The sequence below is a fragment of the Mercurialis annua genome, linkage group LG2, assembly GCF_937616625.2.
Source record: "Mercurialis annua linkage group LG2, ddMerAnnu1.2, whole genome shotgun sequence".
NCBI classification, from domain to species: Eukaryota; Viridiplantae; Streptophyta; class Magnoliopsida; order Malpighiales; family Euphorbiaceae; genus Mercurialis; species Mercurialis annua.
The window spans coordinates 53,158,085-53,181,354 of NC_065571.1; the positions used below are offsets into that span (position 1 = coordinate 53,158,085).

General features: G+C 32.3%; 6 protein-coding genes across 6 annotated transcripts; 5 read left to right on the plus strand and 1 right to left on the minus strand.

Moving 5' to 3' along the window:
- Positions 1-327: 327 nt before the first annotated feature.
- On the plus strand, positions 328-3,991 carry LOC126667933 (beta-galactosidase 15-like). The gene is made up of 11 exons (XM_050361086.2): positions 328-624; positions 731-939; positions 1,044-1,203; positions 1,301-1,444; positions 1,526-1,720; positions 1,810-1,897; positions 1,986-2,104; positions 2,202-2,996; positions 3,085-3,299; positions 3,400-3,676; positions 3,780-3,991. Exons 1-11 carry the CDS (start codon positions 457-459, stop codon positions 3,888-3,890), a joined length of 2,481 nt encoding a protein of 826 aa, XP_050217043.1. The 5' UTR covers positions 328-456; the 3' UTR covers positions 3,891-3,991.
- A 1,512-nt stretch (positions 3,992-5,503) lies between these two features.
- Positions 5,504-7,948, plus strand: LOC126667934 (methylthioribose-1-phosphate isomerase). The gene is made up of 9 exons (XM_050361087.2): positions 5,504-5,759; positions 5,870-5,925; positions 6,003-6,161; positions 6,269-6,368; positions 6,474-6,616; positions 6,709-6,814; positions 7,115-7,253; positions 7,334-7,602; positions 7,680-7,948. The coding sequence occupies exons 1-9, from the start codon at positions 5,685-5,687 to the stop codon at positions 7,743-7,745; spliced, it is 1,113 nt and encodes a 370-aa protein (XP_050217044.1). The 5' UTR covers positions 5,504-5,684; the 3' UTR covers positions 7,746-7,948.
- Positions 7,949-8,011: 63 nt separating this feature from the next.
- Positions 8,012-9,840, minus strand: LOC126667936 (protein STRICTOSIDINE SYNTHASE-LIKE 4-like). Its single transcript, XM_050361088.2, has 6 exons — positions 9,616-9,840; positions 9,205-9,417; positions 9,062-9,129; positions 8,658-8,894; positions 8,435-8,567; positions 8,012-8,346 (listed from the first exon to the last, which is right to left on the minus strand). Exons 1-6 carry the CDS (start codon positions 9,754-9,756, stop codon positions 8,083-8,085), a joined length of 1,056 nt encoding a protein of 351 aa, XP_050217045.1. The 5' UTR covers positions 9,757-9,840; the 3' UTR covers positions 8,012-8,082.
- A 5,454-nt stretch (positions 9,841-15,294) lies between these two features.
- LOC126669305 (uncharacterized) lies at positions 15,295-16,170 on the plus strand. Its single transcript, XM_050362748.2, has one exon. The coding sequence runs from the start codon at positions 15,450-15,452 to the stop codon at positions 15,924-15,926; it is 477 nt and encodes a 158-aa protein (XP_050218705.1). The 5' UTR covers positions 15,295-15,449; the 3' UTR covers positions 15,927-16,170.
- A 2,907-nt stretch (positions 16,171-19,077) lies between these two features.
- On the plus strand, positions 19,078-21,509 carry LOC126670632 (cation/calcium exchanger 4-like). Its single transcript, XM_050364408.2, has one exon. The coding sequence runs from the start codon at positions 19,495-19,497 to the stop codon at positions 21,379-21,381; it is 1,887 nt and encodes a 628-aa protein (XP_050220365.1). The 5' UTR covers positions 19,078-19,494; the 3' UTR covers positions 21,382-21,509.
- Positions 21,510-22,490: 981 nt separating this feature from the next.
- Positions 22,491-23,137, plus strand: LOC126666984 (copper transporter 5). The gene has a single exon (XM_050359925.2). The coding sequence runs from the start codon at positions 22,634-22,636 to the stop codon at positions 23,060-23,062; it is 429 nt and encodes a 142-aa protein (XP_050215882.1). The 5' UTR covers positions 22,491-22,633; the 3' UTR covers positions 23,063-23,137.
- Positions 23,138-23,270: the final 133 nt, after the last annotated feature.

Here is a 23,270-nt window from a genome sequence, read left to right on the forward strand (position 1 = left end):
GACAATTGACCACAAACAACTGCATCAATTGCACAAATCAATAAGACCAAAAACACAGATGATATAACTTAACTAATCACAAAAAATAGGACTAAAAAAATAAAATAAAGGAATCATAAATGAGATTAGAGGGGAAAAAATAGATATATAAACTCCCTGAACTTAAAAAAACATATAAAATAAATCAAATTAAAAATTGGCTGAAGTAGGTATGTCACAAGTTGATTGAGTTGCTACTTCGTTGGGATATTCTTGAGTAGTTACTACTGGATAAATAAGAATTGGATTATTATCTATAACGTGTTTGATGTGGATAAAATTAAATATCCATAGTTTGGATTTGGATTTGATAATGATACCGAGTCCTTTTCCTAATTTGTTAATCACTTCCCTATAAATAGCCACTCTTCCTCAATTATTTTTCCTCACTCTCACACTTTATCTCTATTTTCAACAATGGAGATGGTTTCTTCAAGATGTTTAGTCGCAGTTTTAACTTGTTTTTTCATGCTTTCGTTGGTCTCTGCTACCATCGTTTCGCACAATGGCCGAGCCATAACCATCGATGGCAAACCTCGAGTTTTGCTTTCCGGTTCTATGCATTATCCCAGAAGCACACCTGGAGTACGTCAATTTTCTTTTTCTTTTTAGTTCGTTTCAGTCGTTTTATTTTTTATTTAGTTAATCTGCATGGTACTGTTTTTGCTGACATTATTTTGTATATATACAGATGTGGCCTGACTTGGTGAGGAAGGCTAAAGAAGGAGGATTAGATGCCATTGAAACATATGTGTTCTGGAACTCACATGAACCGTCTCGTCGTGAATATGATTTCAGTGGCAATCTTGATCTCGTAAGGTTCATCAAGACAGTTCAAGCCGAAGGATTATATGTTGTTCTTCGTATCGGACCTTATGTTTGTGCTGAATGGAACTATGGGTATAACTTTATATAATAAACTTTAACTTACATATATATAAATTAATATTGTTTTTGTTTAATTTGTAACTAATATGATTTGTTTAATTATGTTTTTATTTCAGAGGTTTTCCAATGTGGTTGCATAACATGCCTGGTTGTGAACTGCGTACTACAAACTCCGTATTTATGAATGAGATGCAAAATTTCACTACTAAGATTGTTGACATGATGAAAGAAGAAAACATGTTTGCCTCGCAAGGAGGTCCTATCATTCTTGCTCAGGTATATTTATATTAATTAATTGAAGTGTTTTGTTTATTTAATTATTTTTAGTAACAAAATAATTGATTTAATTATTTGATGGATTAATGAATAACAGGTTGAGAATGAGTATGGGAATGTAATGGCATCATATGGAGCAGCTGGAAAAGCTTACATAGACTGGTGTGCTAATATGGCTGAATCACTTGATGTTGGAGTTCCATGGATTATGTGCCAACAAAGTGATGCTCCTCAACCTATGGTATGAAACGACGTCGTTTTGCATTCTCTGCTTTTTTTTAAAAAATTTAGGAACAGTTTCTGATTGTTATTTAAATTACAGATCAATACATGTAATGGCTGGTACTGTGACCAATTCACTCCCAATAATGCAAATAGCCCCAAAATGTGGACTGAAAATTGGACCGGTTGGTTTAAGAGCTGGGGTGGTAAAGATCCTCATAGGACTGCTGAAGATCTTGCTTTTGCTGTTGCTAGATTTTTCCAAACTGGTGGCACTTTCCAAAATTATTACATGGTTAGTTTGTTTCTTCAATTTGATTTTATTATTAAATTCTAAATCCTTGTTATAATATTCTAATAGTTATTTTGATATTGAAATTTTAGTATCATGGTGGTACTAATTTTGGAAGAACCGCGGGTGGTCCATATATCACGACTTCTTACGATTATGATGCTCCCCTTGATGAATACGGTAACTAATTAATTTATTATTGTTTTTAATTTTTAAGCATTATCTAATTACCACTATATTCTAATCAATGTTCAAATTCTTGTAATAGGAAATTTGAATCAACCAAAATATGGACATTTGAAGCAACTTCATGATATATTGCATTCTATGGAATACACACTTACACATGGCAATATCTCCCACATTGACTATGGCAATTCTGTCACGGTAATTACATAAACTAATCATATATATATATCTACATATTCTTTAATTAATATGTGATTTGTAAATATTGAATAAAATAATTTGTTTGGTTTGACAGGCAACTATTTATGAAAATGAGCAAGGATCAGGATGCTTTTTTGGCAATGCAAATCAATCATCAGACGCAACAATTGAATACCAAGGAACCAAATATACAGTTCCTGCATGGTCTGTCAGCATTCTGCCTGATTGCAAAACTGTGGGATATAACAGTGCCAAGGTTAAAACTCAAACCACATTGCTCGTAAAGCAAATGAATCAAGCTGAAGATGAACCATCGTCTCTTACATGGTCGTGGATTCCAGAGAACACTCATAGAACTTCTCTTTTAGGAAAGGGTCATGTTCATACTCATCAACTCCTCGATCAAAAAGCTGCTGCTAATGATGCCAGTGACTATCTCTGGTACATGACCAGCGTGCACCTTAAGGAAGATGATCCAGTTCTGAGCAACGACATAAGGCTTCGAGTTAATGCTAGTGGCCAGGTTCTACATGCCTATATAAATGGAAAACACATGGGATCTCAGTTTGCCAGATATGGTGTTTCCCATTACGTGTTTGAAGAGAGTGTGAAACTAAAACCAGGAAAGAATGTGATCAGTCTACTTAGCGCTACAGTTGGACTACCCAATTATGGTCCCATGTTTGATTTGGTTCCAACTGGAATTCCTGGTCCAGTGGAGTTGATCGGACAAAAGGATGGTGACGTAGTTGTTAAAGATATATCATCGCATAGATGGTCGTACAGTGTCGGACTAGACGGGTTCAATCATGAATTATACACTTCTGATCATTCTTCCAGATGGATGGAGCAAGATCTTCCTACAGACAGGATGATGACTTGGTACAAGGTGAGGGTTGATTTTGTTTTTAAACAGAGTTGTTTTGTTCTGTTTTGTTGTTGCAAATTGGTTGATTTTTGTTTTAAAATTTTTGTAGACCACATTTAAAGCTCCATTAGGAGAAGATCCGGTGGTTTTGGATATGGAAGGTATGGGAAAAGGTTTTGCTTGGGTCAACGGCAACAATATCGGTCGATATTGGCCGACTTATCTTGCCGACGAAGAAGGTTGCAGCCTGGAACCGTGTGACTATAGAGGTTCATATGACAATAACAAGTGTGTCACTAATTGTGGCAAACCTACTCAAAGATGGTTAGTCACATTTTTTCACTTTTCGTACTTTATTCTAATTTTAATATAAACATAGTTATCACCTTATCATATGTTATAATTGATTGTAAATTTGGTGTAGGTATCATGTGCCTCGATCGTTCCTTGTTGATGGTGAAAACACACTGGTTTTATTTGAGGAATTTGGAGGGAACCCTGGTAGAGTTAATTTCCAAACTATATCAGCAGGAAAAGTTGGTATGAGTGCTGCTGAAGGTGAAGAAGTTGAGCTTTCTTGCAATGGTAAATCAATTTCTGGAATAGAATTCGCCAGCTTTGGTAATCCTCAAGGTTCAAACGGTGATTATATGGTTGGAACTTGCCAAGGATCTAATGATGCTTTATCAATTGTGCAAAAGGTAATTATTTAAATTAATTTCATTAATGAAACTTTGTGTTTGTATAAATTTAAATTAATTGGAGTAGTTAATTGATTTTTGTGTTTGTATTATGTTGTTGTAGGCATGTGTTGGGAAGGAGAGCTGCAAGATTGAAGCTTCTAAAGATTTGTTTGGATCAACAAATTGTGGAGCTGATGTTGTCAACACTCTAGCTGTGTTGGCTGTGTGTTGATTAGATTAGATCCTTAGTTTTGAGATTAGTATAGGACTTTTTTTATCTTTATTTTATGAGTTTTAGTTTCAGTTTCATGTGTAGGTTTTTCACTTCTATTTTTTTTAGGCCAAACACATATTTAAGTCCCTGCACTATAACTTTTTTTCAGAATGGGTCCCTGCATTAAAAAAGTGTAAAATTCTTCCCTACACTATCAGGAACCTCTATATTAAGTCCCTCTGTTATGTTCTGTTAGAGCGTGAGATGCACGCAATTGTCTCCGAAAGTGGTCCTATTTAATTGATTGAAAAAATTATTAAATGGCTGACACCTCAGCTAGGATTAGTAAAAATTTAAAAACAATTTGAAGGGTCATTTCTTACTTTTTTTAACATCTGTTTCCCTAACGCCATTTTATCTACAATTGCCACAAGTACACATTCGTCGGCGGCACCCCATTCTCAGTTTCTGCATCAACTTCCATTTTTATTCCTACCCTCACTTTTTATCATTTTAATTTTCAAACCCCACAAGAATTCAACGCCTCCACTATGGTTTCACCACCCAGTTCCTTCTTCTCACCATCAGCCAACCATCCTTCACTCCTTATCATCGCCCACGCCCTCAGCTCCTTCACGTCGCCTCCTCCACCCCATCAGATCCTTAACGCCTTTTCCCTCTCTGTCAAACAGTTAAAAATTAAGAAATAGTACCTGAAAGAACAAAGGAGAAGGGGGTCTGAATTTATGAGAAGCAGCGGTGAAGAAGTTGAGCCGGTTGGTCTGATTTTTAATTTGCTTATTGGGTTATGCTTAGTGGGTTATGAAAGCTAAGAAGTTCGCAAAACATGTAAAACAGAGCCGAAGTGAAAGACTAACGGAAACGTCGATGCAGCATAATTTGTTTTGTTATGTTCTTATGTGTTGATAGGGGTGGGCAGCGGATCCATGAAAAATCAAATGGAACCGAATCAAAAACTATTGGTTTGATTTATTGAATAATAAGAAATTTTTTTATTAAATTGAGCTCTTCAGGTCTAGGTGCTGCTTTTTGCCTCTTAGTATTAGACCCGCAGCAGGTCTGGTGTTGTAACCGGCGGCTGGTAGAGAAAAATTGAGGTAAGGTGAAGTCTCCAATGAGGTGAGCTCCATTTTAGTTTAGAGCGAGTTATGAGGAAGTCGGTTAAATTAGTGAATGAGAGTTTAGTTGTATTCAATTGTGAAGTTAGGGATTGTGAGAGTAAATGAGGAAGGCACTGTTGTGGCGGTTGTTGCTGGTCATGAAGTAAAGGCAGAACTGGAATTTTCAAGGAAGACGAAGTGAAGAGGACGATGTCGTTTTGAATATTGGAAGTTGTGGATTGACGTGGTTAAAGGAGAAAAATTATAGTTAATCCACGTGTATAATTTTTTGTGTTCTTAATAGACGGTGTTTGTATTCCGTTAACTTGTCTTGACATAGGGACTTAAAGTAAAGGTTTCTGAAAGTGTAGGGAAGAATTATACATTTTTTTACTATAGGGACTCATTTTGAAAAAAAGTTATAGTGTAGGGACTCAATTATGTGTTTGGCCTTTTTTTTATTATTTTAATATAAACACATTTGATTCTCCTTCCATTCACTTTAATTTATTCTTCTCCCAAACAAATAACAATTATAGTTTGCTGCAATATTCAGCTACTTTAATAAGTAATTGATATTGATTAATTAATTCTAATCTTACTTCCGGATCATTTTTCCCGAAGCCTATAAAATAAGTTCAGCAAACTGCGTCAAATACGCATATAACTGTACATAATTTAGCAGTCAAAAATGGCAGAAATAGAAGCCGACAACACTCTCCGAGCTATATGTTACAATCGTGGCTCTCTTAAGCTCCTCGACCAGGTTTTATCCTATTTCTTTTTCTGTTCAATTTGAATTGGAATTTGAATTTTTGTTGCCTATAAGTAATTCTTTTTAATACAAATCAAATTTTTTAATTGTTTGATTAACAGAGAAAACTTCCTCTCGAGACTGGATATCTTGAAATCAAAAACACATCCGATGGATGGTAATTATTTCTTTAACCGTTTGTTTTATTTTCTGGGCTGCAATTTTTTTGTGCAATTTGATTCAAATTTTGTTTAGGTCTGCTATACGAGAGATGGTGGTTCGTGGAGCACCTGCTATTGCTGTTGCCGGAGCTCTTTCTCTTGCAGTTGAAGTGTTTAACTTGGATGGTTTTAGTGGCACATCTGATGATGCTGCCTCTTATCTATTTAAAAAATTGGATTATCTTGTTTCAAGGTGATTTGTTTAATTAAAATCTTGTAATTCTGCTTATTGGCCATCTGTTTAAACTGAAATTTTAATGGGAAACAGCTGAATTTAGAATTGCTTTTCGTTTTTCGCAGCCGTCCAACAGCGGTGAATCTCGCAGATGCTGCAGTTAAACTTAAGGAAGTTATATCTAAGGCTGCTGCCACTGCTTCAGATTCCAAATCTATTTTTGAGGTAGTGTAGTTTTATGTTCCGAGTGTTAAAGTTTAGGTGTATGCGATGTCAAAAATTGTGTTGATTCTTAATTTCGTTGCAATATTTTCATTGTCTGCCTGATAGGCTTACATAGAAGCTGCTGAAATCATGCTTGAAGATGATGTTGCTTCAAATAAAGCAATTGGGTCACATGGAGCAAGTTTTATTCAGAATCGGCTGGAAAACCCTAAGAAGCTTTCTATTTTAACCCATTGCAATACTGGCAGGTTTTTCTCTCGTCAAATGTGTGTATATGTAGCTTATAGTTCTTTAAGAAAACGGCGAGGAAGTGTTTACAGTTGCGTTTTTATCTTGGCAGCCTTGCAACAGCTGGATATGGTACCGCACTTGGTGTGATACGTGCACTTCATTCTGAAGGTGTGCTGGAGAGGGCATATTGCACAGAGACGCGTCCATTCAATCAAGTTAGTATTTAGAAATCTATTGATCTAATGTATCCCATTTTCCAAATAAATTTGCAATGAATGTTCTTATCTAATTCCCATATGAGAAGCTGTAAAGACTAGCTTTCTTGTTCATCGTACAAGTTTGAATATTGAGGGTGGGATTTGATGTGTTGAAGTTATAGGTTGGATTTAGATGTGCTGTATGCTAAAGTACTTTAACTAAAGCATCTATGAAACCAATGATTAAGATTGTGAGCGGTAATGTTCAATTAATCATGCGTTTTTGTTTGTTCATGAACTTCGATAAATTTTATGCAGGGATCTAGACTCACAGCTTTTGAGCTGGTGCATGAAAAAATACCTGCTACTCTAATAGCAGATTCTGCTGCAGCTGCACTAATGAAAGATGATCGAGTGAGTGCTGTAATTGTTGGTGCTGATCGTGTGGCTTCAAATGGTAAATTATACTGAAATTTATGCATTTGCGTTTGTGTCTTAATCCGAAGAGTGTTTCACTAATGTGTGATAAAATTGCAGGAGATACTGCTAATAAAATTGGGACCTATAGCCTTGCGCTGTGTGCAATGCATCATAATATTCCTTTTTATGTTGCTGCACCTCTGACCTCCATTGATTTATCCCTTTCTTCTGGAAAACAAATTATTATAGAAGAAAGATCGCCTAAAGAATTATTAAATACTCGCGGAGGACTCGGAGAGCAAGTTGCAGCATCCGGTATCTCTGTTTGGAATCCAGCTTTTGATGTTACCCCTGCAAAATTAATCAGTGGGATCATAACAGAAAAGGTTGATTCCTGGTTCTCACTAAAGTTAAAAAAATGGTTGCATTGCTTTATATCTGATGATTTGTGTTCTCCAAGCAGGGTGTCATCACTAAGATTGATAGCAATGAATTTGACATAAAGAGTTTCGTGAAGGCCACAGCCTAGAAGTGGCATCTCGGAAGCCACGAGGTGGATGCTCACCGATGTGGTAAGCATGTTTATGGGATGGAATGTAATATAGCTGCTATCATAATTATGCGCTTTCAAACACTTGAAAATAATGCTGGATCAGCCTTCTGTAATGCCTCTGAGTGTTGATTGTATTAAAACCTTTGGCATTTTTACAAAGCTTCTGGTTTTTAAGGTTATTGATTTCACTTGCTTCTTATTTGCATAAACAATAGTTTTTAATAGGTTCCTTGTCCCATGTATGAATAATAAATTATCAAATTATTAAAGACTTTTTAGATTCTGTATTCCTGGACCTGCATATGACTAAAAACTATATTGGAAGTTTTCCGATGAAGTCTGTATACAGACTTCCTAGGTAAAGATGATCCTCGTACTCCATAGCTGATGTGACAAAAGACATCACTTTTCCGTCAGGATCATCGAACTTTCTGATAATTTTACCATCAGCTGCCACATTGACCACCATTGCTTTCTTTGTAACACCATTTACTAATCCAATCAACTTCGGAGAGGATGCTATCAAATGCTTCAATAGCTTGGAGCTATGCACAAATTCCAGTCCATCCGAAGCCACCTGCACAATGTCGATTCTATCAGTTTCAGGCTTTACTTCGAACATGAAGTATTTGTTGAATAGTATGTTAACTGCAAAATCTGTCCACCTGCAGCAAACCGATCCAGAACGAGCCGTCCGGTGCCAGATTAATATTATCAGGTCCACCGGGAAGGTTGTCAACAAAAACCTCTGTTTTCCCCTTATTCTCGCCTTTCAGCCAATGCTTAAGGCATCTAAATCTGATTATAAAGAAAGAAACATAAGAAATGTTGAACTAAATAAATAGAAAAGAGAATTTAAGAAAGTAGTGAAGGAAATTAATTAATTACTTCCAAGATTCACAAAACACCAGATAATCTTCTTCTTCTGGAAGAGCAACACCATTAGGGAAACTCAAATCATCAAGAAAAACTGTAGTCTCATTCAATGTTGGATCGTACTTTAGCATCTGCCCATGAGGCCTTGCTTCAAGAACATCTAGATACCAATTATGGTACCCAAATTTGGTGCTTGGGACACTAAAATAGATGTTACCATCCGATGCTTCAATCGCTTTATCTGCGAACCTAATGGAATAATTTATGCATTTATTAGTATAATAATGACATAAATGTGATTAACGTTTGTATAAATAAATGAATGTGCTCATGTAATGACTCGAACTCCAGATCTCCATAAACTCTCGTAGAATGAGAATACCAATCAGACCACTCTCTTGGACTTGATATGTTACCTTATTTTTGACCCATTAACGTACGATGCAAGAACCGTTACTCCATCTTCCGTAACTTTAAGCAAACCCTGAAATTTTAACAGTACAATTAAAATTCGCAAGGAGAATCCAACTTCAAGATTCTGTGTAAGAAATCATCTTACTGTCTGATCATCACAAACAATAACACCGCCATTTTTGGATGCAGTAATACCAAGTAAAGAATCACTTTCGATTTTCTTCCAGTTCTGCCAAGTTTCATTCTTATGCATTTTTTTAATCCAACCATCTCTTACTGCTGTGAAAAATACACCATTTTTATCCACACAAACATCCTCAGGACCCTGTAAAAACCCTTCTCCAAGTTTCCTCACCTCCTACATCAAGAAAAAAAAGAATAATTATACAATGCAATGGTCATGTCATTGTCATTCCTGTAACAAACCGATGAGACAGGCTAGTTGTAAAAATGAGGTGGTGCAACCGTTGTACGGAATAAACACTCATAAAACAAACTATATTTAAAAAAAAAAAAAAACTCTGATAAAATATATTAAGAAAATTTATGTATTTACCTGCAACTTCTTGTTCGTGGGAAGCGAAGAACGTGGAGGAAGACGAAGGATTTCAGGATTAGAAATGGGGGAGAACAAGTAGACTTGAAGTATAAAAGCAAGTAAAGATGCAGCCACAAAAGCTGCCAAATAATTTTTCATGGTGTGTGTAAGTTTGAGTGATGAAGAAAAAAACAAGTTGATAAATATAGATAATATTCTTGCTGAGAATCTGTGACTAAAATGGTTTCAACTTTCAAGTTCATGCTTGTTTAATTACGTAAATGTATTTTGGACTCAAACGGCATAAAACTATGAAACCATGTCATTTGCTAATTGACTTGCTTTTCTTGGACTTTTGCTATATTTTTCACCTCAAAAAAAGACTAAATTGAGTTCAAATATTAATCCTTAAATACAATTCTTATTCCTTTTACTCCATAACACTTAAAATTTCTATTTAACTCCAACTCAAGAAAATAATTAAGTTAATATTAATTAATTAAAATGAGATCAAATTGACATTTTAACTAATTAAATAAATAAAATGTGAATTAAACTGATATATGAACCAGTAAAAAAAAGAAAATGATTTGACATTTATATTTAAATAAATCAAATCAAATCTTGTTGGCTATTTATTAAAAATTGCTTGTCCTTCCGTAAAATGTGCAATATATGTTGAGTAAATTTATTACTGTTTTACTTATTTGACCTAGTCAATAGGTGGGTGTTAATATCTGATTTTGTATTCAGATATTTAGGAGTTAGTTTTTAGACATAAGGTATAAAAAAAATAAAAAATTGATGTTTTTTATTTTTTTTAGCACAATTAAATCCTTATATTTTTAAAATTGAACAATTAAACTCTCGTTGTATTAAAATCGAAAAAATAAACTTTTTTAATTTATTTTTGGGACATTTACCCTCTCAAATTTACAGTAAATATTTTAAACATTAAACTTATTTTTAAACTATTTTCCTATATAATTATGAAAGACATGTCGGCCATTAATGAATGTTTTTAATAGTGTTGTACGAAAGGGTTTATTTGTTCTATTTAAAAACAAAAAGAACTATTTCTCAAAAAAAAAAAAAACTTAATTATATCTATAAAATAAAAAAGTTGATTTATATTTTTATGAAAACTACAAAGATTTTTTTTATCATTTACCTAATTTTTATCTCAAAAGTAGTTCCTTTTTTTTTTTCCTAGCCGTTGGTGTAGTACCTGTTTAAAGGCTTAGTTTGATAAATAAACTACAACAACAATTCCTCTCAATCTATAGCTCTTATTTTATAACAATATAATCGTTTTTATAAGGCCTAATTATTTTTTAAATTCAAAATTTTATATTTTTTATCAGTTACGACCAAAAATTTTAATTTTTATAATTATGTCCAATTTGATTTTTTTTTTTTGTAATTGTAATCAAAATGTTGGGTTGTATTTTTTAAATCTAAACTTTTGCAACTTTTATCAAATACGACCAAATTCTAAAAAATCTCTAACTTCTTAAAAAAGTTAATATAAACGTTTTGTCACAATTGATTAAAAAAATATTTAGATTTAAAAAATAAAATTTAAAATATTAGTCATAATTGCAAAAAAATATATTCCAAATTGGATATAATTTTGAAAATAAAAGTTTTAGTTGTAATTGACAAAAAACACAGAGATTTGAATTTAAAAAAAAGGTTAGACCTTTTTATAATGTCATTCTTAATTTTTTAATTTTTATATTTTCATGCATGACATTAGAATTTAGTGAATATAAGTTGACGTGAAAAATTTATAATGAACACGATATATATATATATATATATATATATATATATATACGCTATATGATGGAGATAACACTTAATTAAGATCTATTTGCGAAAATTCTATTATTTTGATTTACGCGTCATCTGACATGAAATCTACGTGGATATTAAATTCAAAGTCACCTTAACCCTTCGTTAACTGAAATTTAAAATTGTGCATGAAATTATAAAACTTTAAAAGAATAAGCATGATATTATAAAAATAAAAAACAAAAGGCTTAATGTATTAGAAGACCCAAACCTTTCTCAAAAAAATTATAATTCTAATTCTAATTAAACATTCAAAATTTTACAATTTTAATTTAATTTCAAATATTTCCAAATAATTTTAGCCAATTCGCTTCAATTGAACTGAAATTGAAAAAAAAATTGAAGATTTAACTATAGAATTATAAATGCTCGAAAAGAAATTCATGAATTGTACATTTGCATAGTTTTTTTATAGTGTGAAGGTCACGTGAGACTGATCACACGCTATTAAATCTAGGCTTAATCACTTAAAAGCCCTCGACTTTTAATATTTTTTTTTCAATTGCACCCTGACGTAGGAAAATCCTCTCAGAACCCTCCCCCCCCCCCTCCTTTAGATTCTTTTTCAATTGTACCCAAAATGTTAAATTGACCTCTTTTCACATGAAAAAATATTTAAAATAATCTTTTATTTTTGATCTATATTCTAATTAAACACTAATATTATTAATAATGTAAAAAATCATTCTTTCTAAAATTATATCTAATAACTTTTTAAAATAAAAACCATAAAAATTTTCAATTTAGGGTACAATTGGAAAAATATCTAAAGGTGGGGGTATTTTGAGAGGATTTTCCTACGTTAGGGTGCAATTGGAATGAAATTTAAAGGTGTGAGGGTTTTGAGAGAGTTTTTCAATGTCAGGATGCAATTGAAAAAAAGTTTAAAGATTGAGGGCTTTTGAGTGATTAGACCATAAATCTATTAAAATGAATTGACTAACATCAATATGAACTTTTAAAATTAAGCCAAAATTGTAAGGTTTAATTAAAAACTTTTATTAGGATAGTAAAAGTCAAAAAAGTTTGAATTTTTATAGTCTAGTAGGCTCACACAAATATTTAAGTAGTAAATTCCATTAGAAGTCAGGCTTTATTTCTGTTAGGTCTAATGTTTTAAAAAATTCCGATCTTTTAGCCCCTTTTCAATCATACCCTGACGTTGAATTTGTCAATTTTACCCTATTTTGTATTTTTATGTTTCAATTGTACCCTGAAAAATTAAATTAACGTATTTTTCATTTGAAAATTTGTTTAAAACATTCTCCATGTCTAGCTTATATTAATTGTACGTTTTTAAAATTTATTTAAATTTAGTTAAATTAATTAAGAATTTAAGTTAGTGTTAATATGATTATGAGTTTTAGTTAGTTTTTAAAAATAAAGGACTTATTTGTACTTTTTTGAATAAAAAAGAATTTAATTTCATATTTAAATTTAGTTAATTGAATGATTTCATCATTTAAGTTAAAAAATTAACAAAAATTAAAAATTTGGGGTACAATTGAAAACAGAAAATTCAAAAGTGGGTAAAATTGATAAATTTTCAACGTCGGGATGGAATTGAAAAAAAAAATTAAAGGTGAGAGTTTTTTGAGTGATTAGGCCTTTATGTTAACATCCTTTTTTCTATTTTCAAATTGTTCATCTTGATTATGCATTAGAAACACTGTTTCATTATATCAAGTAGTAATTTTTGTTATATGTAACTTCATCACTATTAATGAAGATTAATTTATGTTCTTAGGCCACAAAAAAGTTCAATTAGCCAATTCTTGTTTGTATATTGTGCATGTGCTCGTATCCTTATGAACAAAACCTAGGTCACGCTCAACAGGAAGTAGGACCACAGCATTATAAGACTTTGATATTATAACATAGAAATTCCTAGATAGACTCACTCAATCACGTCATTCGTGTACTAAATCTATTACATTATGATACGTCATTAAAACAGTAATTTTATCGTAATATTATTATTTAAATGTGTATAAAAATAACAAACAAAATTACGATAGTGCCACTATTTTAATGGTGTGTCATAATATAATACGCTAATTCATAAATGACGCGATAAACTGATTTTATCTAAAAAAATATTCAACTTACAATGTCTTTAATTCAAATGTATTTATTTATTTTTGATTTATTTAAAAAAATTAGTATAACAATGTTGCAATATTTTTTTTTTTCAAATCAATTGAATTAAATTAGTCGGTTTGGTTTAATTTTTTTTCATTTAATTTATATCAAAATTTATTTTTTGAACTATTTTCTTAATTCATTTGAACGGTGGAAAAAGCGCTGAAATTTGTAAAGAAATAGATAAAAGATGGATAATGAAGAAATATTGAGAAGAGATAGTCCAGCATCAATGTCTATCTGCTTAAGTCTTGAATTGTGGACATCAGCAGGCAACAAGGGAAAGGCCCAACGCTTTCATTAGACCAGACATCCGTCATGTGTTCTTACGTTTCTCTATTCACTTCTTTGAGATTTAATTTAGAATAAATTACTCTAAAGTCCTCTACGTATATTATAATTTACAATTTGATATTTTATATTTAAAAATTAAATAATTTGGTGTCTCTGTTTTAATTTTGCAAACACTTACAATTTTATATTAAATCGTTAACAAAATTAAATATGAGGTATCAAATCATTTAAAAATGAGGTTTCAAATTGTTAACATAATAAAAAATGAGGTACAAAATCGTTTGAAAATGAGCTTAGATGGCTATGCATCTCTAAGTGCATTAAGAGATTGTGGTTTCGAACCACACATTTGACTAACAACTAACAATTGAGACTTTAAAGAATTAATTATCATCTCTGATAGAAAATAATATCAACCAGAACTAACAGAAGCCTCAAATTGCTGACATAATTAAAATTGAAATATTAAATTATTTAATTTTCAAATAAAATGTACTAAAATATAAATTATGACTAATATAAGGAGTCTTAGAATAATTTATTTTTTAATTTAATTTCCAAAAAATAAATCATATAACTCCCAAGTAGTATTTGTAATCTTTTGAGTTTTATTTTTTCTTTTTCTGTATATAATCCGTAGATCAAATGTTAAATTTAATTTAGTGTTTTTGATTTTTTGACATTTAATTTATTGCAATATACTTAGATTTTATCTTAATGTAATCAACCTTTGAAAGAAAAATAAAAAGGTAGCATTTGATAAACTAATATGATGTAACAACTATTAAATTTTATAAAATATTAAATTTAATTATTTTATCTTCATATTTTAGAAGTATACAAGATAGAAACTATTATAATTCTAATATTTGACGTATATAAATATGTATAAATATTGATAATTTTACGTGATTCACATTATTTATGTTAGATACATCCCGTACAAAATTCGACATCATGACGGTACGATGCCGTAGCTGACGCTTTTGACGTTTGTAATTTTCTCTTTGAAAATTTCGAGTCCTTCTCCATTAATTTTCATAAATCTCCAATTATTTAAACATATTGTCTCTAACATGATAGAACTCAAGATCTCTAATAGCTCTCTAATTTTTTTTTTAAAATATAGCTATAATCAATTTTAATTTATAATTTTAAATAATTATAATATATAGATTATAGAACAATATTTAAGCTGTCTTTTTTAATTTTGATTTCTGGCTACGCGGTTTATTAGATACATTACCTAATTGGATTAAAAACTCTTTAAACTTACCATAATAAACACAAATCCCAAAACCCTAATCTCACAAATTGCCATCTCCAATCCAAAACCAAACCAACAAACAAAAATATTTTTCCAATTGAATCATAGACAAAAACAAAAAACAGAGACGCCCCACATATAAAAATCACCCTTTCTGCTCAGCCCCTACACACCATAATATAAAACACAAAAACAAAAATATCCAACAAAAAATAAAACAGAGACACAGACAATTCTTGAGAGCAAAAAAGAAATTCATCAATCACTCAATCAATCCTTCAATGTTCAAGAAATGGCAATTTCAACTTCAGACACACAATTGAATCCAAACCCAACAACAATAATCAAACCCATTCAACAATTAGAAGTAGAGTCAGTCAAATGCTACTCTTGTGGCTTCACAGAGGATTGTACTTTTGCTTACATTTCCAGAGTTCGTGAGCGCTACCATGGCCGATGGATTTGCGGGTTATGCGTAGAAGCTGTGAAAGATGAAGTCTTAAGATCCGACAAGCTTATTTCTACTGAAGAAGCTTTGAACAGACATATGAGTTTCTGTAATAAGTTTAGAACTTCTTCTTGTTCTAATTCCTTGAGTGAAACAGAGCATCCTATCTCTGTTCTGGGTCGAATTCTTCGACGCAGTTTGGATTCTCCTCGACATGCTCTTCGATCAAATTCTAGCAGCGTTTTGCCTGACGTTGATAAAATTAATAACGGGTCTTCGTTGGTTCGATCTGGGAGTTGTTTTTCCGCTTTGTCTCGTTGAATAAATTTCTCGATTCGTTGGTAGTTCAAGAAAAGAACGTAACTGCAACTTTAGTAGAATACTGCTTAGCGTTTATATCATTTGAGCTGTAGCTCACTGGTAATATAGATTTTTCACTGTTTGATTCTGTGTATATACCAATTAATTAATCATGTTGATTTAGTATTTCTTGATATCTTTCAATTCTTTTTGCTGTTGTTCTTTTCTTTAGTGATATGAAATTATCAAATTCAATTTTCATGAACGGTTGAATCCAGTAATAAATGATAAATTTCTTGGCTATAAAATTCAAGAATATATAAATGAAGATGGTGGTATTAAATGGGTCCATTTAAAATTCAAAAATGGGACAGTAACTGTTGAATTGCTGATTTGGAAGGTACCCTAAATTAGGGAAATGGTTGGCAGAAAAAACAAAATTAATGGAAGAAATAAATATGGGAGAATGAAGTTGCCAAGAAAATTCCTGTAAAGAAACAAGACAATGCTGAAGAATGAATTAAGAGGAGGTTCACTGGCGGTTTTTTGCTTCAGCAAAATTTTGACTGAACGGTCAATCTTTATAAGAAAAAATTGGTAACGAATTGAATGAATGGTCGGTGCTTGGACCGACAATGAACACTTGGAAAATATCAAGAAATTTTATTTAGAATATAATTTGTTTCGCAATTAATCTTTTTATATTCCTGCAATGTTCTTTTGAAGTATGATACTTCTTGAAAGAAAATGTGAAAACTTTTAGAAGGCAAATAATGCGACAACTTTGAAAAGGCTGATACGAAAACTCTCAGATAGTTTACTAAATTTCAGCTTTACTGCATAATATATATACTACTCTTTTATGACTTCCAAAGGCTTGAAATTATGTCAATTTCATGAGTCACTAAAAGTATGTATCTTAGTACTTAGTGGTTTGATGTTATTGATAATTTTGAAATTGGTCTCACCTAACCTAATTATAAATTGATGTTCTCTTCTACTTTATGCTCATTTGCATGAATAATTTTTCCACTAATGGAAGTTCCACCCACTCATGGAGAAATAATGTCCATGTGAGCCAAGTAGGTAGAGCTTTCCTAATCCTATACTATATATTACTAGTCTGTTCTTTCTATTGTTTTTATTAATATGGTAAGGTAAACATAAAAAAAATGGTAAGGTGAAACTAATGACAAACTAATATGTTCATCATATTGTATTGAATTAATATTTTTATAATGATTTATATTAAAAATTATTTTTTAAGTTATAAATTAATTGTATATGCTCGTGAACCGGATTTGAACAAGTATGCGCCATGCGGGCCATGCTTTCGAGCCAGAGAAGAGCTTTATTTTTTACATATAAATTTTATCATTTAATATTCAATATCTCATTCTGACTCTTATATTAGATTTATGCGGGTTCAAATCAGTTTTTCGATCCTATGAAAATATAATTAATTATAAAAATCAGTTTGTGTGTGAAAACAAGGACTTATCACGGACTCGGGCCGTACTTGGTGCGAAAAATAAGTGTCCAAGTCCGATCCAAGCAGGCAGGGCTTGGACGGTGCATGCAGGTATCATGTATCTGGCCCAATGATAAGGGCTTGGACAGGGTAGACAGTTTGAAATGGATTTTGGTTAGAAAATTCAATGACATATCCAACTGATTCGCTTCGGATATGATTACATAGAATACATGCTCCTAGTGCTAAACATACAAGCAAAAAAATGTAACCTGTGCCAGGGGGGGCTAATTTACAAACTGATCCTTACAAAAGACAACAACATAAATAAAAGATTAATGTGATATATGTTCAATATTCGTAGAATTGAAGGACTAGTGTCATGAGGCACAAACCCATTTTGACTCATATCTTAAAGCAAAGAGGTAGAAATTGGAGTTTAGGAAGTTGATGTGAGTACCATTTGGAAGATAAACACAACACCACAGCACAAGTGTAAACTTTGCAGAAGGACTAATGGCATCATTTCTATGAATTATATAATCTCTAGGGTAATGACATGATCACATATAATGTAAGAAGAAAAAGAAAACAAAATAAAGAAAGATGACATTTTCTTTAATTATAAAATTGTCATGATCTAAAAAATTACAAGTTTATTTTAAATATTTTAAGGGAAAAAATAACCAAATTGGTTCGTACAAGTAAATACCTATTTAGTCGACGAAACCGAAAAAACTTTTATAGACAAAATGTTCATATCTATTCATAACTTTAGGCATTTTATTCAATATACCATATTTTTAAAGTTGTGTTATATATATTATGATTTTTTTATCTTTACTAAATATATCCAAGTTGATATGATGCGATCGATGTTATATACGCCACGTAAGATTAATTTTATGCACATAGATATACAGCATCACGCTACATCAAATTGAAACTGATTGTAAAATATATTTGACAAAAATCACAAAAATTATGATAAATATATCACGATTTAAAAACATGATAAAATTGCAGGTAAATATAAACATTTTGCCTATATTATATGTATTTTGGGGCCCTTTATTATCTTGTTCTATTATATATAAAGGCTCGCAACCCACGTTTTTAAGTTAATATTGTTCATCAATAAATTTCATGATGAAAAATTTGCTTTCTTACAAGTTCTCTACTTTTTTTATGATGTTGATTTGAATGTATAGATTATTGGTTGGATCAAGAAATTTAAAATTATTTTTTGGAATTGCATGTTGCATATTTTTGATTGATTAAGATTTGTGAAGCTTAATTAAAGATCAAATTTAACATAGAGAATTTTAATAAAGTTTTGAGGAATATGATGTTGTTTAGTTGTCTTTTATTTTCCTTTAATTAGATTTTAAAAATGTATATCTGAGATTATTTAGATGTTCTAAATAAAGTGAATATTTGAGAATTATCCCTATTCCCATTCAAAATTAAAATGAACATGAAAAATTAAATTAACAATTTTTTTGTTACAAACTAATCAAATACTTTTATGTTTTCTAACAAACAAGCCCATCTCAATTAACTTTCCAAAATCTGATATTTTACCATATTTTATTTAATTAACCTCTTTTTAAAAGCAGGTTTCTTTCCGTGTTTCCATGTTTATCAACTAATCTGAGATTATCTTATTACCCAAACAACATAGAAAAACCCAAAAACAAAAGATTAAAAACTTAAACTGTTATTTTCCATCAACAGAAAAGAAAATTAGAAATAAAACACTAACTAACCCATAAATTAACATTTAAAATAAATCACCTGAGAGGAAATTTTAGCAAATAAAATACCACAACGGCACTGCTATATGTTCGTCCATGGCAATCCGAATCACCAAAAAAAATCAAAATTATATAATCTTCATCACTGCTCGTTGCACGTACAAACCCAAAAAAGATTGGACAAGAAGCTACCGAGAAGCCACCTTTTTTGTTCTGTCGAAGGTAACCGCCACAGTTCCCGCGCTTCCTTCTTCTGTCTCATTCTATGTTCAGTTATGTTACTGTCTTTTTAACCTCCGTTTTATAAACAACCGTTAAAAAGATCAGCCTTACACTTCCCCTAACACACAGAACCAAAATTATGGTAGTACCCAGTTCCCAATTTCGTGGGATTTTTAATGGGGTTTGTTTTTCTGCTTTTCTTTTCTTGATTTGTAATCAATGGAACTCTGTTCAGAATCCATTAAGAAATTCTCATTTGGGTTCTGTCGGTTTGTTAAGCAGGAGCAGGAGAGTTTCTGAAATTAATAGTAGTGCTGTTTTTGTTAATGATGCTAGTGTGGTTCCTCATCATGATCCTAACTTATGTTCTGGGCTGCTTGATCATAAGGATTTTGATGATCCCTGTGAGTATTTGATAGCTCATCCTGAGTGCACTTCTGATGGGTTTTTTAATTACGTTAGGTTTTACTATTGTGATTGTAAAGATTATACTTTTCTGGCTTATATTGTGTTGGGTGTATGGTTAGTTGCTCTGTTTTATCTTTTGGGAAATACTGCTGCGGATTACTTTTGTTGTTCTTTGGAGAAGTTGTCGAGTCTTCTTAAGTTGCCACCTACTGTTGCTGGGGTTTCTTTGTTGCCTCTGGGGAACGGAGCTCCGGATTTGTTTGCGAGTATCGCGGCGTTTGTCGGTAAGGATGCTGGTGGAGTGGGGTTGAATAGTGTGTTGGGTGGAGCTGTGTTTATTACTTGTGTTGTTGTTGGTGTGATTTCGCTTTTGGTTTCGAAACGGAGGATTCAGATTGATAAGGCCTCATTTATTAGAGATACGTGCTTCTTTCTGTTGACTATTGTGGCGCTTGGTGTAATTTTGATTGTTGGAAAGGTGAGTGTTGGTGGTGCAATTGCATTTGTTTCGCTCTATTTAGTGTATGCATTTTCTGTTGTTGCAAATGAGATTCTGAAAAGATATGCATGTAGCTGGAGATTGAAGTCTGTGAGACCGTTACTTCCGGTTACTGAATTTTTGGGTGGAAGTAGTGACGAGGATGAATCTGTCAATGCCCCGTTGCTCGCATCCGACTCAAAAACTGAGGTGCCCCAACTCCAGGATAATCTTCCACATTGGATGTGGGGTTCGCAAGTGGCAATTTATTCAAATGATGTTTTAAAGGATATTCCAGATAGCCCAAAAGGCGAGTGGGGCTGGAATGAGGAGGAGACGGCGAAATGCCACAGTTGGAGATCATGTTCAAAACTGTTTTACTTGCTAGAAATGCCATTGACAATTCTGAGAAGATTGACAATTCCTATAATTGAGGAGGAACGATGGTCGAAGGGTTTTGCTGTTGCTAGTGCTACATTGGCGCCAATGCTGCTGGCGCTATTGTGGAATACTTGCGATAATCTCGGTTTGCTGGATCGAGAAGTTTCATATTTGATTGGTGTTTGTTGTGGTGGTGTTTTTGGTGTTCTTGCATATCGTTATACTAATACTAACGAACCGCCCCGGAAGTTTGTACTTCCGTGGGTTATCGGTGGCTTCTGTATGAGTATTATCTGGTTCTACATGATTGCGAACGAGCTCGTTGCATTGCTTGTGGGATTAGGTGAAATATTCGGAGTCAATCCGTCACTTCTGGGTTTAACTGTGTTAGCTTGGGGAAATTCAATGGGTGATTTGATGTCAAATGTAGCTTTAGCAATGCACGGAGGCGACAGTGTGCAGATAGCAATGTCAGGGTGCTATGCCGGCCCTATGTTCAACACGCTTGTTGGGCTCGGACTTTCGATGCTGTTTGGAGCCTGGACTAGTCGATCAGAATCATACAATGTACCTGAAGATACCAGTCTGTTTTATACAATGGGATTTCTTATCGCAGGCCTGATGTGGTCACTTATTGTGTTGCCACGGAACGATATGCGGCCGAACAAGATGTTAGGGATTGGCCTTATAACTATATATTCAATGTTTCTAATTTTCAGGCTGACTACGTACATGTGTGGTATGACAGTAGACGAGTAGGATTGTATTAGCTGTTTTCAAGTAGTAAATTTTGATATTTTCTCTAGTTCATCCCCTGCTTTTGTAAATTGTGATGAACTTGATAAGGTTGTTATATTGAATAGCTTATCAGAACTATCATTCCATCAGCATCAGGAAAAAATATGAATGTCAGTAGAGGAAACGATCTCATGATCCCGACATCGTATATCAAAACTCATGAACGTCTGACTCGTAGTGAATTACATTTAGGATCAATTCATATTCCCTCGTAAAAACGTATAAAATGTTTTCTCCTTGCATACTGTTTTTGGTGCAATCGAACAGGTAATTCTGTTAAGACCTAAATACAGGTAATAATTGGTGTGATCTTATTTTCTAAAAAGTCACATTTCTATTATGTTCATTGTAATTTCTGCCGCTAATACTGTATTTAGAATTAAAGCACAAACTGGTGTTTATTATTTTTGTGTCATCTTGTATGGATTGTAACAGAAAAACTGAAATGATCAGTGGTTCACCACTTGCACAGGGACCATAACTTTTCCATTAAAAGACACCTTTGGATGCTTCCTACTCAATTCTTCTTGTCTCTTGACAGTTTTGGTTCTGTTCATTTTTAACTTATTCTTCAATATGTTTACTATTTTTTTTTAATACTTGGGCAGGTTTGATACCTAGTACTTATACTATTTGAGCTATAATCATCTTATTTGATGTTTTTCTTATAAATTAAAGAAAAAAATAATATTTATAATACTTGAAAAAAATTAAATTGATAATTTTTATATTTATATATTTTTAAATTATAATCTTAACTTTTAAAAAACCAACCGAAATTTTTTTTAATACTTTTTTCAAGTGATATATAGATAAAAATATACTATCTTATGTTTACTTAAGTTTTTTTAACTAATAAACAATAGGTCGTGAATTGAATTATTCCTAAAAGCTTTCTCTCTTCCTCAATTATAAAAAAGAAAACAATATTATTAAAATTTAATTATATTTAAATTTAATTAATAATTCATAATAAAAAAAATTAAAATATGCGCTTAATGTATTTTTTAACAGTTCAATAATAATTTAAAAAAATTAGAACATAGTATAAGTTTTCCTAATTTAGCTATGAATTGATTGGATTGCACTGGATATAAGGAGGCCTTTTATTCTCAAACCAAAGACGACGACTTTACTTCTCATTCTCTCCTCTTCAACTACCCACTCTACTCACAAATTTTCTCCTTCTGCAACTCAAAAATTAGAAGAAAAGATGATGCATATGACCTTGTACTGGGGCATAAAAGTAACCCTACTATTCGATTCATGGAAAACCGATTCATGGCCGAGTTACCTCGTCTCTCTACTCGCTTGTTGCCTCTTCTCCGCTTTCTACCAATACATGGAAGATCGTCGCATCAAATTCAAAACCCTAGCCGTCGCCGTTAACAACACTCCGTCGCAAGGGGTGCCGCTTTTGGGATCCTCAAAACTACGCCGTTTCAGCTCCGCGAAATTCGCTTCTGCTATTCTGTTTGGGTTTAATTCGGCGATCGGGTATTTGTTGATGTTGGCTGTTATGTCCTTTAACGGCGGCGTTTTCTTGGCTATTGTTGCTGGGTTGTCTGTTGGGTATTTGTTGTTTCGATTCGAAGATGAGCAGCGTGTGGTTATTGTAGAGGATCCGTGCCCTTGTGCATAGTTAATTTTGTAATTTTAATTTCTCTGTATTATTATAATTTACATGATATTGAGTGAATCAGCTCTCTTTTTTTCAGATCTCAGGTCTGTAAACTTTTTTTTTTTCAGTTTTTGTGTATTGTTTATCTGAATTAAGTTTGTGTTTAAGAAAAAGATTTGATGGCGTATAAATTTGGTTGTTTTCTAAAATTGGAGTGAAGTGCATAAGC

Bases quoted from the DNA above. Each gene is read 5' to 3' on its own strand.
- LOC126667934 (XM_050361087.2), top strand. From the start codon at position 5,685: ATGGCAGAAATAGAAGCCGACAACACTCTCCGAGCTATATGTTACAAT. The intron at 5,760-5,869 runs GTTTTATCCTAT...TTTGATTAACAG, and splicing joins CTCTTAAGCTCCTCGACCAG to AGAAAACTTCCTCTCGAGAC. The intron at 6,617-6,708 runs GTTTTTCTCTCG...TTATCTTGGCAG, and splicing joins ACCCATTGCAATACTGGCAG to CCTTGCAACAGCTGGATATG.
- LOC126670632 (XM_050364408.2), top strand. From the start codon at position 19,495: ATGGTAGTACCCAGTTCCCAATTTCGTGGGATTTTTAATGGGGTTTGT.
- LOC126669305 (XM_050362748.2), top strand. From the start codon at position 15,450: ATGGCAATTTCAACTTCAGACACACAATTGAATCCAAACCCAACAACA.
- LOC126667933 (XM_050361086.2), top strand. From the start codon at position 457: ATGGAGATGGTTTCTTCAAGATGTTTAGTCGCAGTTTTAACTTGTTTT. The intron at 1,721-1,809 runs GTTAGTTTGTTT...TTGAAATTTTAG, and splicing joins CTTTCCAAAATTATTACATG to TATCATGGTGGTACTAATTT. The intron at 3,300-3,399 runs GTTAGTCACATT...AATTTGGTGTAG, and splicing joins GGCAAACCTACTCAAAGATG to GTATCATGTGCCTCGATCGT.
- LOC126667936 (XM_050361088.2), bottom strand. From the start codon at position 9,756: ATGAAAAATTATTTGGCAGCTTTTGTGGCTGCATCTTTACTTGCTTTT. The intron at 9,130-9,204 runs GTAAGATGATTT...TTAAAATTTCAG, and splicing joins TTGTTTGTGATGATCAGACA to GGTTTGCTTAAAGTTACGGA. The intron at 8,347-8,434 runs GTGGACAGATTT...GACATTGTGCAG, and splicing joins TCTGGATCGGTTTGCTGCAG to GTGGCTTCGGATGGACTGGA.
- LOC126666984 (XM_050359925.2), top strand. From the start codon at position 22,634: ATGATGCATATGACCTTGTACTGGGGCATAAAAGTAACCCTACTATTC.